This window comes from Drosophila navojoa, chromosome 2 (genome assembly GCF_054131105.1).
Source record: "Drosophila navojoa isolate 15081-1374.11 chromosome 2, UAZ_NAV_1.0, whole genome shotgun sequence".
NCBI classification, from domain to species: domain Eukaryota; kingdom Metazoa; phylum Arthropoda; class Insecta; order Diptera; family Drosophilidae; genus Drosophila; species Drosophila navojoa.
Window position 1 is genome coordinate 12,558,177 of NC_142890.1, and position 15,263 is coordinate 12,573,439.

Below are 15,263 nucleotides of genomic sequence, written 5' to 3' on the forward strand. Positions count from 1 at the left end.
GGCAATGATCGCATTGACTATGTCTTATACTATGAAACATTTTGATTTGTTGTTCGTCTCGCTGTTGTTGTTGTTGTTGTTGCTGCTGATATCGTTGTTGTTTGTCGACTATATAGTCATCCCTATCATTTGGCTAAGACGACAAGCATCTCGCTGTCGCTATCCGTTGTGCCGTGTGCAGACAGATATATTCTCAGAGTCCACATAGCGCCAGGGTAGCGGCCCCCAACAAAAAGTTGACAATTTTCTAGCCCGCTCAGTCGAAAATCGTTGCTAATCGAAGCCAAAAGGCTCTAACTACAAATTAAGAAAACAAAAATACGTTTTTTGCGAATTTTTATTATAACGAACGAAAAGTAAATACACACACATATAAATATATATGTATATATATGTATTTATACGAGAGTTTCTGCAATTCATTTTCATACAGATAAAACTTGTGAACAAATATCGGTAAAAAGCTGCCACAGAGAAATTAAATCAAGAACTGCATATGATGAAGTTTAATTATAGAAAATTTGGCACACATTTTGACACCACACACATAAAAAAGAAAAGCAAGAACAAAAAAACGAGATGAAAACGAGGAAAAGCGAAGGAAAATAACGTAAAAGAAAAATGTAGCTGGCTCCATTGGGGCAATGTAACGAAAAAAGAAAAACATTTCCCACGAACTCGTATTTATAGATCTGTTTTTTAGTGAAATAGCTTTTGCCCCAGAGTACACAGATGTTCTAACTGGCCAACTGGCCTAGCCTAGCCTAGGCTGGCCTGGCCTAGCCTGGCCTCCTCTGGCTTTATATAGTGCAAATTGATTGTGCGTAACTGGCGAAATGTTGCAACTATTTATCCATGTGAACGTTTTTGAGATCAGACAACACAGCTGCCACTTGACCTTTATGGATCAGACCCTGAACAGAGAGTGTAAACAATTTATTGAACAATTCGTCTTTGCATTCAATTAGCTAATCATGATAATGCAGTTTCCCCCATTTCAAATTCGCACAAGCGTACGAAGAATTTTCGCACAACATTTTCGCCCTGTTACCGCATACAAAAAAATAAGAGAACGAATGATGTGAAATGAAAAACTTTTCAAACTCTTGTGTGTTTATGTGTGTGTGTGTGTGTGATGTGTGTAGAACAAGTTGAAAAACCACAGACGCCGCTGCCTTGGCTGCTTGTGAGATATTCACACATACACACAACACACACACATTGACGTGGCAGTGCTACGCACACATTCATATTTCCATCCCACTCTCTGGCGAGATATTAGATGAAAATTGTTCCGCATCTAAAGTTTCTCAAATGAAACCAACAAAAACCAACTGAAAAAGAAAAGCACAAATTTTTCGAATAAAACTGAAACATGGGAATTCTCAGCGCCGTGTGCCGTGTGCACTCACAATTCTATAGATTAGTTTGCGTTGAGCAATCTTCCAGTTCAGTTCTCAGTTCTTTCGTGTGTGGTGTTTGTGTCGATCAATGTAGGTGCTGTTCCTCCCCAAACACAAATATACATATCTATATATTATCACAGATATACGTATATATATATTGCAGCGTGCTTTTAACCGATATCTGTTCAGCAGTTAACAAATGTAAACAGCTTTAACACATCTAAAACAACTGCATGCATGCATATATTTGTCACCCACTGTACAATGAAGACGGGCAAAAAAACGGGCACTGGGTGCTGAGTCAGAGCGGGTCGGAAAATGGGTTTGTCATCGGGCAGTGTTCATATTCACCTGTGTTATTTTTAAAGCAAAAAAAGACTCGCTCAACCACAGATACACATTCTATAGCTCAACAATTTGTTTGCTGGCAAAAGATATATGAATTTATTTTGAAGAAATTTCAAACGTTTTCCATTTGCTGTTCATAAATTTCATATATACTATAGATGTGCGCGTGTTTTTATTACGTAGGTGGGCTTGCTGTCCGTTGGGTAATTTTCATCTACAAAATCAACTCATTAGCAGAGAGACAATGGACGTTTCCAATGGTGATTTATGACAGACGACAATAAAGAAGATTATCTGCTTAAAATTGGCAAACTTAGGATATGACGCACATGTAGTAGGACCTGCAAACATTACCCTCTACATTTTAGTACATGCATTGGGGAAATGAAGAACTAGAACTACGATTTCATATACTGTTGATCATTTAGTTCATTTTAGTACATGTATTAAGAACTACGTGAATTAGAAGTAGGAAACGTCGCAAAGTAGAATAGAGATAAGACATTTTTTATATAGTACATGCTATACGCATACGTTTTTAAGCTTATTTTTACTCCTTAAGTGGATGAATGAATATTATTTGGCACGTGTACTAAAATATACAAACATCCTTTCTTTAAGATTTCAATTTGAGATTTGAGGCAGTTAATGAAATAACATATATTACACGACTTCTGAGTACAATTAGACTTATACAAACAAAAATAATTTAGTACATATACTAAAAAAATGAAAATATATTTGGATCGATTGATCAGTTTTTATTAAAGCTAAAATATAACGAGTAATTATTAGGCGTAAACATGTACTAAACGTATAAAAGAAAAACTCTAGCACTTAATGGACTACAAATCCTACCATAAATACAATGGGACACAAAAAACATATTTATTTGATTCTTCAGTACATGTACTAAAATATCAATGACAGCTTGAACTAATAAAAACAAAACTGATTTCATACATGTACTAAAAACTGAGTTCACCAACTTTGGCTAGAGTTTATGCACATGCTACTTTTCATCTGATGCAGCAACTAAACCATCAACGTGTTCATCTCTATCAACACCACTAAAACCAAAGCCATCACCACAATTACCACAGCTTTGCTTCAATTCGCTTTCCAACGCTGCAACGAACGAGACGATGGAGGCACTGTATGTTGAATCTTCTGCTCTCTGTTTGCACTTTCAGATAATAAGCATATAATATACATAGATACAGATAATCGTACCCCAAGTCGTGGTTAGAGCTCAGTTTGATTGCAATCCGAAAGGGAATATCCTCAATATACCTCAAATCCGAGTACAACAACAAGCAAGAACAAAAACAACAAATACAGTCGCAGAATGCCCCTACAACCGATCGAGTCCCCCAAATGCCCGCGCTGCGGCAAGAGCGTATACGCCGCTGAGGAGCGCCTGGCTGGCGGCTATGTATTCCACAAGAATTGCTTCAAATGCTCCATGTGCAACAAATCCTTGGACTCGACCAATTGCTCAGAGCACGATCGGGAGCTGTACTGCAAGGTGTGCCACGGACGCAAATATGGGCCGAAGGGCTACGGCTTCGGCACCGGCGCCGGCACACTCTCCATGGACAATGGCGCACAGTTCCAGAACGGCGATGTGGTGAGGAACGGTGCTCGGCTTGAGCCACGCGCCATTGCCAGGGCGCCGGAGGGCGAGGGCTGCCCCAGATGCGGCGGCTATGTCTATGCCGCCGAACAGATGCTGGCCCGCGGACGCGCCTGGCACAAGGAGTGCTTCAAGTGCGGCACCTGCAAGAAGGGCCTCGACTCGATCCTGTGCTGCGAGGCGCCCGACAAGAACATCTACTGCAAGGGCTGCTATGCCAAGCAGTTCGGACCCAAGGGCTATGGCTATGGCCAGGGCGGCGGCGCTCTCCAGTCGGATTGCTATGCCACCGAGGATGGTGCACCATCGATGCGTGCCGCCATCGAGGTGGACAGGATTAAGGCACGTCCCGGCGAGGGTTGTCCGCGCTGCGGCGGCGCCGTCTTTGCCGCCGAGCAGAAGCTGTCCAAGGGCCGTGAGTGGCACAAGAAGTGCTACAACTGCAAAGACTGCCACAGGACTCTGGACTCGATCAATGCCAGCGATGGCCCCGATGGCGATGTTTACTGCAGGACCTGCTACGGCAAGAAGTGGGGCCCACACGGCTATGGCTTTGCCTGCGGCTCTGGTTTCCTGCAGACGGATGGCTTGACCGAGGAACAGATCAGCTCAAGTCGCCCGTTCATCAATCCGGATACCACCTCGATCAAGGCGCCCGAAGGCGAGGGCTGCCCACGCTGCGGCGGCGCCGTCTTTGCCGCCGAGCAGCAGCTCTCCAAGGGCAAGATGTGGCACAAAAAGTGCTACAATTGCACCGATTGCCATCGTCCACTCGACTCGGTGCTGGCCTGCGATGGCCCCGATGGCGACATTTACTGCAAGGCCTGCTACGGCAAGCGGTATGGCCCCAAGGGCTTTGGCTATGGCCATGCCCCCACCCTGGTCTCCACCAGCGGCGAGTCCACCATCCAGTTTCCCGATGGCGGTCCACTGAACGGCCAAAAGACGTCCGGCGGTTGTCCACGCTGCGGCTTTGCCGTCTTTGCCGCCGAACAGATGATCAGCAAGAGTCGCATTTGGCACAAGCGCTGCTTCTACTGCTCCGATTGCCGCAAGTCTCTCGACTCTACGAACCTCAATGACGGACCCGATGGCGACATCTACTGCCGCTCCTGCTACAGCCGCAATTTCGGACCCAAGGGCGTGGGCTACGGCCTCGGCGCGGGCGCTTTGACAACGTTCTAAATGCCTTTCAAAATACCCTTAAATTACCCAATAATCCAATATTATCCAGCAACAATCGTTCCGATTTACCATATTTGTTTTAATCTATCCCAAGAAAGAAAGAAAAAGGTGTAAAACTCTTCACTTAACTCCATCCGCAATGCTAGCTAACGTAGTCTTCGGTTTCCAACGATTTTTTGATTGAACGAAATGCAGAAACTGCTAACGTTTTTGTCTTAGGTTATGTGAGAAATAAGCTTTATGGAACAACAAAAAACAGAAATGAAAAAAATTTCACACAAAAAAAAGAATAAAAGAAATTTAAGAAAACCACAAAAAAAAATATATATATATTGAAGTTGAAAACTTACGAGAGAAAAGCTTAAAAGAAATAATACGAAATTAACTATCGAACGCCAACTAACGAATCAAGCGACAACGGCACAGGCAAAGGCATAATATAAACAAAGATCATAAATTTTGAAACATTTATTATAATTATTATAATAGAAACATAAATGAAATGCAGGCTAACAGAGAGCTACAGTTGCAGCTAAAATTTCGAATAGGCAACTGTACCGCACTGAGACTTACAGAGATCGAAGTGTAGAAAGAGAACTGCAGTCGCTTTTTTTTTAAATATTATTATTATCTATTTCGAAAATGCTCCAATATAAAAGCAGAGATATACTATAGAGCTATTGCTCCTATGCTAATGATTATGATAATTGATAAATGAAAATGATGATGATGATGATATATTTATGTATATTTAGCTTATTTAGTTTATATGTTATAAGTACTTTCGAAATCTTGATGATATTTTTTTTTTTTCCAATTATTCGGTTTGATTTTTCTCTAATTCTAATTCTAATCCATGAGCAATGTTTGGACTCGCTCTATATACAATACGCACACACAAACACATTATAACATCCAATAATATATGCCCCAGTGGGTTCCATGGAAACAAATGGAATGTTTTTCTTTCGTTCTTTTGGAATTTGTTGTTTTCGAACGTTGCACATAATTTGATTATAGTTATTATTATTTTTTTAATTAATTGGCTATGTCGGCATACCTGAGTAATTAGTTTTAGTGGGTGTTTGTTTTCTAGTTCGGCGAGAGATTGAGCCATACAATATGGTCTATATTTAGCAGCCGACCGATCGACCGACTTCGTGTACAAAATAATTGCTCAACATTCTCTGGCTATACTTAAGTTTCGACGTCGGCAGATATATATATATTTATATATATGTATATACATATATTTAAATATATATGTTTTTTGTATACTCAGACTTCTCATTTGGGTTGCTCAAGCATGTTCCATAACCGTATTCGAAACGATTTTCTAAATATAAATATGATGCTAATATGCTGCATTTCAAGAGAGAGACAGAGAGAGAGCGTGAGAAAACTTTTTGACTAGTGAATGTAAAAGCTTCTTCTTGAACTTTAAGTTTTTCACTCAAGAGATCTGGTTCGTTGCAATGACGGTATTTATTGCCACGTACTCTCGGTTTTCAATACTCACTCTTAACTAGACTCTTGAGCAATTCCTATTCCTTGATGTTCTTTGATCAGAGTATTGAAATATTGGAATTTCTCGTCATTTCACATTTTTAAAATCTAAAAAGAACAAAAAATGCTTTTGAACTAATCACATAGCGACGTTTGAGCGTCATCAACTGAACATTTTTCAAAATTATTTACAAATCTTTCAGAGCTTCTTCTATACTATATGAAGTGTTTCATATACCCTATGGATTAAGTGCAGTATATTAACGAACTAGTGAAGTGTGTCATCTCATTTGAAAATGTTTATAGTCTTAAGTGAAAGTATATGATATGAAAAGTATCAAAAATATGAAATTCTTCGTCTATATTTAATGTTAACTAGATAATGTAATACAGTTAATATAAAAATCAAGAAGAACAATTAAGGCATATGTCTTTTAACTTTCTTTTATATTTTTATAAGAAAGTAGAGTTTAGATGAAAAGCTGAATGCCCTCAGTAAATATACTTTATATAAAACAAAACTTGAATAGCATTTAGAAGATAATTAGCGAAAGCGCTGTGAATATGGAGTCAGTTGCCTTGATCACAAGGTATCTCAAAACTACCTGAATGCGCTTATGTGATACATGTACATACATGTACATGTAGCTATTTTTGGTAATTATTATACCCTGTGGACATATAAAAAGGTAGAATAGTTTTGCACACAGTTATGGTTGGAAGTTTTCTTAAGCTGCCAAGAATTTTCAGCTTATCTTGACGTTTTTCAAAGAGCTAACTATCTATAAAACAAGCACTACTCTATAATTAAGTACATTAATACTAGTATCTAAACTGAAACTCTCTCTTCACTAATCTCCGTCTGCTACAGCGTATCTGTTAGTCGATCAATTTCGCAGATTTCCTTCGCAGTATTTAAAATGACGTTGACCACGAAATAAATATAAAATAGTTGACGTTGCTATGCCAGCAGGCAGCAGGCGGCGGCACATTCATTCGATGCCATATTCATAAGAGTCATATATATTATATTATACATGTGTATTTTTGTTGAAATAATGTTTTCAATAGCAAAAATAAATGAAATAAATTGTCTGAGGTCGTTTGTAGCCAGGTGTGTTGTTCGATACGATCGTTGTTTGCGCTGTTCGATACGTAGCTATGCTATATTTTTAGATCCATCCACCTAGTCAGCATCTATTTTCGAGTGATTCAATTTTGAAATTTTTGCACATATGACACATGCGAACCGCTCTTAACCTATTCTGATTGATAAACAACGCGAATGACTATGCCGATGGGTTCTAAATATAGTTCATCTGTATACATATCTAAATTTCCCTTTTGGCTTTAATTAATCTTTAATATCTTGTGATCTGTGGCGCGAACGGATTTATGCGTTGTTGAAATACGTATGTATACGTTAGCGAGATTTTGATTATGAAATAAAAATAAATTATGTTAAGTAACACATAAGAGCAGGTAAGCAAATCGACTCGAGTCTGGAGAAAACCCATTTGTAATTTGATTGATATCATCTGATTTATCCTAGACACATCAATCTCTTTTACGTGACTGCATTGCATTTAATGGCCAACAATATCGATTTTATGTGGGGCTGTTTTTCAAGCTGGTCACACTTGAGCTAACAAATTACTAGTTATAAAGTTGAAATTGCAATTTATTGTGAACAAGAGAGCTACAATCAAGAACTAGCGGCGATTTCGCATACTACCAATGCCTAAAGAGCGAAGACTTGATACCCTTATATCCATAATAAAATCATATAATTGTGATTTTCTAGAAGGAGAGTACCATAAGTTTAACATAGGTCAACTTTAGTTCCCATGGATCACTCCAATACTATATGTACATGGATCGGTTGAGTCCAACTCGATTTTGAAAAGATCTACCGACATTTCTCATATGAACACTATTATACCCCTTGATGGAAGTGTATTTGTAAATATAATAATCATAAACGGAAGGACCTCATGCTGCGTTATTTGCAGCTCTGTGGTGGTGGTTGTGGTGGTGGTAGTGACATTGCCATCGTGTGTGCCCAGCGGGTGGTGGGTGATAACTTATAAATTTGTCACCCGTAACTGTATTCAATTATAGGCGGTTGTCAAAATTGATATTCGACTATTGCTCACACACAGTCACGCTCTCTTATACCAGAGTTATAAGAGAATGAGAGAGAGATATAATGATTATATGCTCTCACACCACCTGCAGAGAATCTTATAAAACTAACATTGTCCCCTTGACTTAACTGATTTGCTCTCTGAGAAGTCATAAATATTAAATAGTCACATACAATTTTCCGAAAGCAATTAAATGGCTTTTTTTTAACACCACCCAACTGAGTAAAGGCAGACCTTCATGCGGGTTTACCCGGTAGCAAAATCAACACCTTTTTTGGCAGTGGGTGCGTAATGCCGTTAGTCTGTCGGACGTCCTCCTGTCATTGCATTTGTCAAATTCATAGGCACGACACGTGCGCTGCGTGCGTTTTATTATTGTAGATATTACTTTTATGACGTCAAGCATTGCTCGATTGCCATCTACACTTAGAGAGTAGGAAAGGCAAAAAGAAACTGTTATAAAGCACAGGAAACGCTAACATGCACATTAAGAGCTGCTAACACTCTGTTCAGCTAATCAAGACTTGTCTCTGTTAAATTGCTGTTAATTCAATTAACAGTTCTGTCATAACCTCTGCTCAGTGTTATTACAAACTGTTCCCACCCACCTACAATGCGCGCTTTGTGTGGGCGTGGGTGTGTTTGTGTGTGCATTGCAAATATTTATTTGACTGTTGACATTTTTAATAAAAATTTGATCTTTAAAATATATTTGCCTAACCACTGGCACTTTATGCATTTCGGTTGATTGAAGTATAAGTCATTTGAAATGAGTTGATTTAGTGCCGCGTGCACAAAGCTGAAACGTGGCCTGAACAAATATTTATACCCATTTCGCTCTGTTCACTCCTGTTTCCCTTTTTTGTTGTTGCAGTTGAATGACCTAAGCAGAGCAGACATAAAACCCTAATATGAGCGGCACCACCAGCGGGAGCAGCAGCATCAGCGTCAAGCACCTGCCTGGCTTGATTTGGTGGTCTGCTTGGGCAACAGTCTGATGCATATGCATTAATGCATATTATATGGCTCAAATTGTCGGGTCGGTTAATTAAGCATGTCATATTGCTGTCGCTTGCCTCACAACTAAATTTCTTTGTTGCCCCAGCGACCACAGCAAAAGCAGAAACAACAACGACAAAAGCTGAATATTAATATTAATTTTCCAACTTTGTACGTTTCTGACAATCCGGCGCCATTATTGCGCTCTTTGCCACCTTCTTTGATTTGATGACAGTCAATAGAGCCGGTGAGCGGGGAGTGCGGCCAAGAAGCACGGCACACCGTTGGCTATGCAACGGCAATGTTTGTGAGCCGTTCCCATTTTCCAGTCGCTTTGCGTTGTTTGTTTTGTAAAACAGGCACGCTCAGTCAAGCTGCAACAACTCCCCGTATTGCTCTTCGCCGTCAGGTAAATGCCACTTAACATTTTTTTCCTCACGTCTCTTTTCTACCCCATGATTTTTCGGGCTTTGTATTTCCATTTATTTGCATCACAAATTGTACTACCTCTCGCTCTTTCGACTCCAGCTGCAAATAATCATCTTCTTCTTTTATTTATTGCCAATTGCCAGTGTCTGGTGGTCGCAGGTTTGTGGGTCTCGGACTGCCAGCACCACCTCGTTCTCCTGTAAACATCGTCTTACAATTCAATTATTTTTCATTTTCCTGTTTTTGTCTTCTTCAATCGTTCACGGCGCTGTCTGTCTGGCTCAGGCAACAGCGGCGGCAGCAGTAACAGCAGCAACAACAACAGAATTAACCTGCATGCAGCACCCGCCCCCGTTGACAGCATTGCATAAAGCACACGAAAACACATACGCAGATGCGAGAGCGAACGAAAGAGAACGTGCAGCCGATACATTCATTGTTGTTGTTGCTGCTCTCGTTTGTTAGTATGTTGCAATGGGCTCTCTCTCACTCTCGCTCTCTCTCTCGTCTATTTGCGCTCACGCGCATCTAAAACTGTTCCCAAAAGTTGTGAATGGCTGGGAACAGTTTAGCAGATAAAACATTTATAAATATTAAGCACAATTAAACGACCAAATAATTACCGAGCTTTTTGTATTATTCGTTATCATCTCGTTTCTCATTTTGTTTTGCTAAGCTTTTCGCTGTTTTCACTTCCTGGTTATTTTGAAGCTGTCTGCACGTTGATAACAGTGTCGTCACTGTTGTTGTTGCCGTCTTTATTACAACATCAACAACATTACGACATTTGCTGTGTGTTAGAGCTTGCATTTATGTTGATGTGTGCGTTTGTATCTGTGTGTGTCGAGCGCCTCTGAAAGATTCACTTTTATGCGTTCTGCTTCATGAGCTATTGCCCAATCAACATTTCCCCCGACGACATAATTGAATTTCAAATAAATCTTCGTTTATTTACATAGATTTGTATACGTATTTGAAGTACCTGTAGATCTCTATTGAAAATATGTTTTTACAATATTACCTATTAAAACTAATTTATAAATATTCATAAACAAAAATTTCCATGATTGGGAATTATAGTAAGCTACAATAGTGAATCATTTGATTCACGATAGATGACTCTAAATTTCTTCAGAATTCATTCTATAGGCTATTATATTTAACAACTAAGCCATCGCATCACTTACTAACTAAGTCTTAATCGTTGTGTTCTTCACGCTGCTCACTGGGTGACGTTTTTCCAGTTAACTTTAGCTTGCTCTCTGATTTGTATGTATGTATGTGTGTTTATTTTTATGCTGTCGCAGAGTTGGAGTTCTTATGCGCTTCATTTTGTTTTTGTACACGATGTTGTCGTTTGTATTGGTGTTGGTGTGTGTCTGGTCTACGTGCAGACATAACATGCAATATATACATACATACATACGTCAATAATCCCTCACTGAAAACCGGCTGCAGATAACAACAACAACAACAACAACAGCAACTGGGAACGGCGCTGTCCTCTCTCACATAATGCTCGCGTACCCAGGAGGAAACTAGGCAATGAGATGCACTGCCATTTGGCACTTATCAAATGAATGAATGTAGATAGTAATATAGATAAGATTCTCATTCTTTAGTTCATTCATGCAGGCAAGTTATAATATAGACAGACAGCTGATGCTCTAAAAAAAATCGTGATGATAATTTTATTAATAATTTAAACCAATATATATATAAATAATATAAAATTATATTATTATATAAATTTGAATATTATATAAATATAAATAATTTATAAATAAATTCAAATCATGTTTAAATCTATGAAAACTGTAAGAAAGAATGACATAAAAGTAGTCACAAATACATGTGCACATGTGCAGCATTCAAAAACGACCACCGCAGTGTACAGAAAAAGGTACATATGCTCAGAGGTAGTTTTCCCACTGGGTCTTGTTTGCGTGTGCTACTGCAGCAACAAAAACCATCGTCGGAGAGCAGAGTTTAGTATAACTCCGCACGGCCAGCAATTCACAACGCTGTCGCGGCCGCCGCTTGTTCTGGTTTTCGTCTTTTAAGTTGTCGTTTTTTGTGTATGCATAAGAAGTGCATGTGTATTCGTTTTTGTGCATTGTTGCAAACCAGAGGCATTTGTAATTGTTCTTTTTTGTCGAAATTGGTTGTTTTTACTGCAAGCACTGCAAATAACACCAACATAACGCGCGTAAAGTGTGCACCATTTTATGGCCTTCAGTGTCAGCAGTCAGAAGTTGTGTTTTTTGTATGAAAACTGATTAAATATTATCCGTTCACGTGGCCAGCCAAGCACATGTTTTAAACGCTCTCAAAAAAAAAAGAAGCCAATTTCCAACTAAAAGAAATTCAATTTGTATGTTTTATGTGGAGCCAAAAGAAGAAAATAAAACGATTCAAAGAGTCGAATGTGTTTGTGTATGTGTGTGCTGTGCACGAGTGAGCGAGAGGGAGAGAGAGAGAGCGCAGAGCGTCTTTTACGCTAACAGTGAGAAGGAAAGAGGGAGAGCCAGCCAGCCCAGTCGCCGCCACGCAAGTTATTCACCCCAACAACAACAACAACAGAAACAGCAGCAACAACAACGGCTACGCACACTTTGCCAGTTGGTTCTCACGTATGCGTGCCGTGATTTAGGTGTATGCGTGTGAATGTGATTTGAAAATAAAGAAGAATATAAATAAGAGGCCCAAAAAGCATTCAAAATAATAATATTGAAAACGAATCAACAACAATTGAAACAACAATAAGAGAGAACAGCAAGATAGAGAGAGGAGAGATTGTGAGCGCGAGAGCCGAAAGCAAGACTGAGATTGACACTAAGACTATGCCTGCCATCCGGCTAATCGCAGTGGGCACAAAACAAAATTGACGCTAAAAGAGCAGGCAAGGCACAGAGAACGTGAACTTGGCTTGGAGCCAAACAACGAAGAATACAAAGTCAAAAGAAACTGAATAACAAAAAGCAGCCCAAACTGTGATCTCTCCAAAGATCACAGACAAAAATATAAAATGATGATGATGGACACACTGGACGCCCAGCCCATGGATGTGGCGCCCGCCGTGGCCGTGGCAGCAACAACAGTTAGCAGCACGCTGGACTTTACGGCGACTATCGTGAATATGGCCGCTACGGCGGAGAGCAATAACAACAATCATATCGAGATGGCCGACTACAAGGAGCACCGCAAGAACAAGAAAAAGAAGCGCGAAAAGCGTGAAAAGGACAAGGAGCACCGACACAAGCATCGCGAGCACCGTGAGCATCGCCGGCACCGGGAACGGGACAGAGATCGCGAGTCCTCGCATCATCAGCAGCATTCTCATCACAACAATAGCCAGCACTCGACATCCGCCTCCTCATCGCCCTCGTCCGCCTCGACAACGCCATCGGCTACCATCGAATATGTTGGCGGCTCTGCCTCAGCGTCGCCCTCCTATTTAGGGGCCGGCAGCGGCAGCGGTGGAGGCGTCGGCGGCGGCATCAGTGCAGCAGCTGTCGGAGTTGGCGCTGCTGCTACCACATACCCGCACAATTTAAAAATACGTTTCCTGCTCTCCGGGGTAAGAAGCCACACCTAAATTCTAACCAATCCGTGTCTAGTTTATGCCACAAATTGGCGCCCTTGTCGCCAGCATGTTGCCAGTTGCAAGTTGCAACTGCCACTGCAACGTTTCGCTTTTAAGTGCTGATTCTATTTTGAGAACTTGTTCGCCTTATCCAAGATGTGTCATCCATCTGGCAGCTGTTGAAAAACTCAACTCAAGGCTGACAAATGTTGTTTGGGCTCGTTTATAACCAGTCAAAGCAAAAGCTAATTCGATTAGATAACTTTTACCTTTATTGCTAACTTCCTTCAGACGAAGTTTTTTCCCAAATAGAATACGAAACATTAAGAAAAGCGTCATACTTATTTAGTACATTGCAATAGCAACAGCAATCAGCAATACCTCTTAAAACTAGCTAAAGTGTTTATTTCCTACAGCGGATACCCAAAGAAATATGGTAGGAAACCCCATTAGAACTCTACAAATATTTAATTTAAAACAATTTGCTATTTCATAAAAGTAAACATAAAGTAAAATCATTAAATAGAAAAATACATTTCCTTAAAATTGAAAGGATCCCAAGAAATATGTCAAGGAAGCTGTTTCAATAAGATCCTTAACATATTTCTTGGAAATATTTAAATCAGAAAAACTTTTAAATATATTTTATCTATGACTTGAAACTGCTTTTACTCCATTTTGGTTTGGAAATCTTCATAAAAATAAAAATAAATGGAAAGCTAAAAAAAAGTCTTAAGTCATCAAATGTTTTCCACCCAAATCGAAAGGATCCCAAGGAAAACTTCTTGAAACTTCATCAATATTTAAATCAGCATTTTCTTTCGGCTAAGTTTGTATTTGGAATGCATTTAGACCCCTTTGAAAACCGATCCTCTGTGTAAGGGGGGGGGGGCGCATTGGAGTTCTTGGAAAGGACAATTTGCATAAGTTATGCGGGTCATTTGTGCCAGTTTAAAGTTTGTACAATTCAATGACAAACACTTTGGCACTTCATCAATAATTGAAGACGCAGTTATTTCGAGTCGTGCAGCTGCAACCTGAGAGCGGTCGCACCTGCCACCGGGCCACGTCGCACAAGGCAGCAGAGGAGGAAGAAGAAAGGAGGCGGTGCTGGCGTCGCACTTGCAATTATAATGAGGAATGCCTCCAATTGGCCTGAGTTGCAACTAGTGCAGGCTGCCCCGATTATTGATTAGTTTTGTGTGGCATGTGGCATGTGGCATTACGTGCTGCACTAAAAGGAGACGGGGCAACAGCTCGAAGCTAGCGGCACAGACAGCTGTTCGCCTTATCCCTTTTCGTTTGGCGCGCTCAAGGATAATGCCTGGCTGTATCCTGTGTCTCTGCAGGCTCTCAGCCTAGTTTACGACAGCTGCCTTCTGGGCTCTTTATGTCTCACTGTGTATGTGTGTGTGTGTTGTGTATTTTACTACCCCGAGTTTTCTGTTTTTGTTGCGGCTGTTGCTTCCTGGCAGCTGATTGATCCTGGCTTCGATCTTATTACAGCTGCCAGCTATGTCTGTCGTCTTCTTCTTTTGCTTCTCCTTAAACTTCTACTTCTTTCGCCCTGTTTCAGCCGTCTCAGGTATGCGGGACATTTGTCTTCAGTCCTGTTTCTGTGTATTCTGCTCTCGATTGATATTTCGATTCGCAAGCGGGACTTTTTGCTATATACAAAATACATATTTATTCGAAAATTTATCAAATATAATTATAGGAACAGAGAGAGATACAGAGATAGAGAACAATACTAATCTGATAGAATTCTTGTAAGAATTGTTATCAAACTTAAATCAATTCTATAATCATTTGAACCATTTATATCTTTTTATTATTTTCTTAAATTGATTTGAGATGCGATTTGGTATTTGGTTTTCATTAAAATATTTACAATTGATCTGCATTTCATCAAATGAAACTGCCAAGATCATATATTATATCAATTGAAAGCTAATGCCAAAAGTAGAGTATTTAAATATTTGGCTATGGCTTAGGTCTTAAGCTCCTCCGTTCGTTCAGTT

At 39.9% G+C, this 15,263-nt stretch overlaps 2 protein-coding genes across 8 annotated transcripts in view; both read left to right on the top strand.

Annotated features, from left to right (window-relative positions):
• Alh (coiled coil domain containing protein Alhambra) overlaps window positions 1-15,263 on the top strand; it is a 30,064-nt gene that overhangs the window by 6,777 nt on the left and 8,024 nt on the right. The gene's annotated exons all lie outside the window — the stretch shown is intronic.
• On the top strand, window positions 197-5,528 carry Mlp84B (Muscle LIM protein at 84B). 3 transcript variants are annotated; one of them, XM_018107086.3, is made up of 2 exons: window positions 197-356; window positions 2,948-5,528. In XM_018107086.3, exon 2 carries the CDS (start codon window positions 3,103-3,105, stop codon window positions 4,573-4,575), a length of 1,473 nt encoding a protein of 490 aa, XP_017962575.1. In that variant the 5' UTR covers window positions 197-356; window positions 2,948-3,102; the 3' UTR covers window positions 4,576-5,528. The 3 variants fall into 3 exon arrangements, with proteins under 3 accessions (XP_017962575.1, XP_030244799.1, XP_089113334.1); XM_030388939.2 differs by lacking the exon at window positions 197-356 and adding an exon at window positions 1,353-1,493; XM_089257208.1 differs by lacking the exon at window positions 197-356 and adding an exon at window positions 1,380-1,497.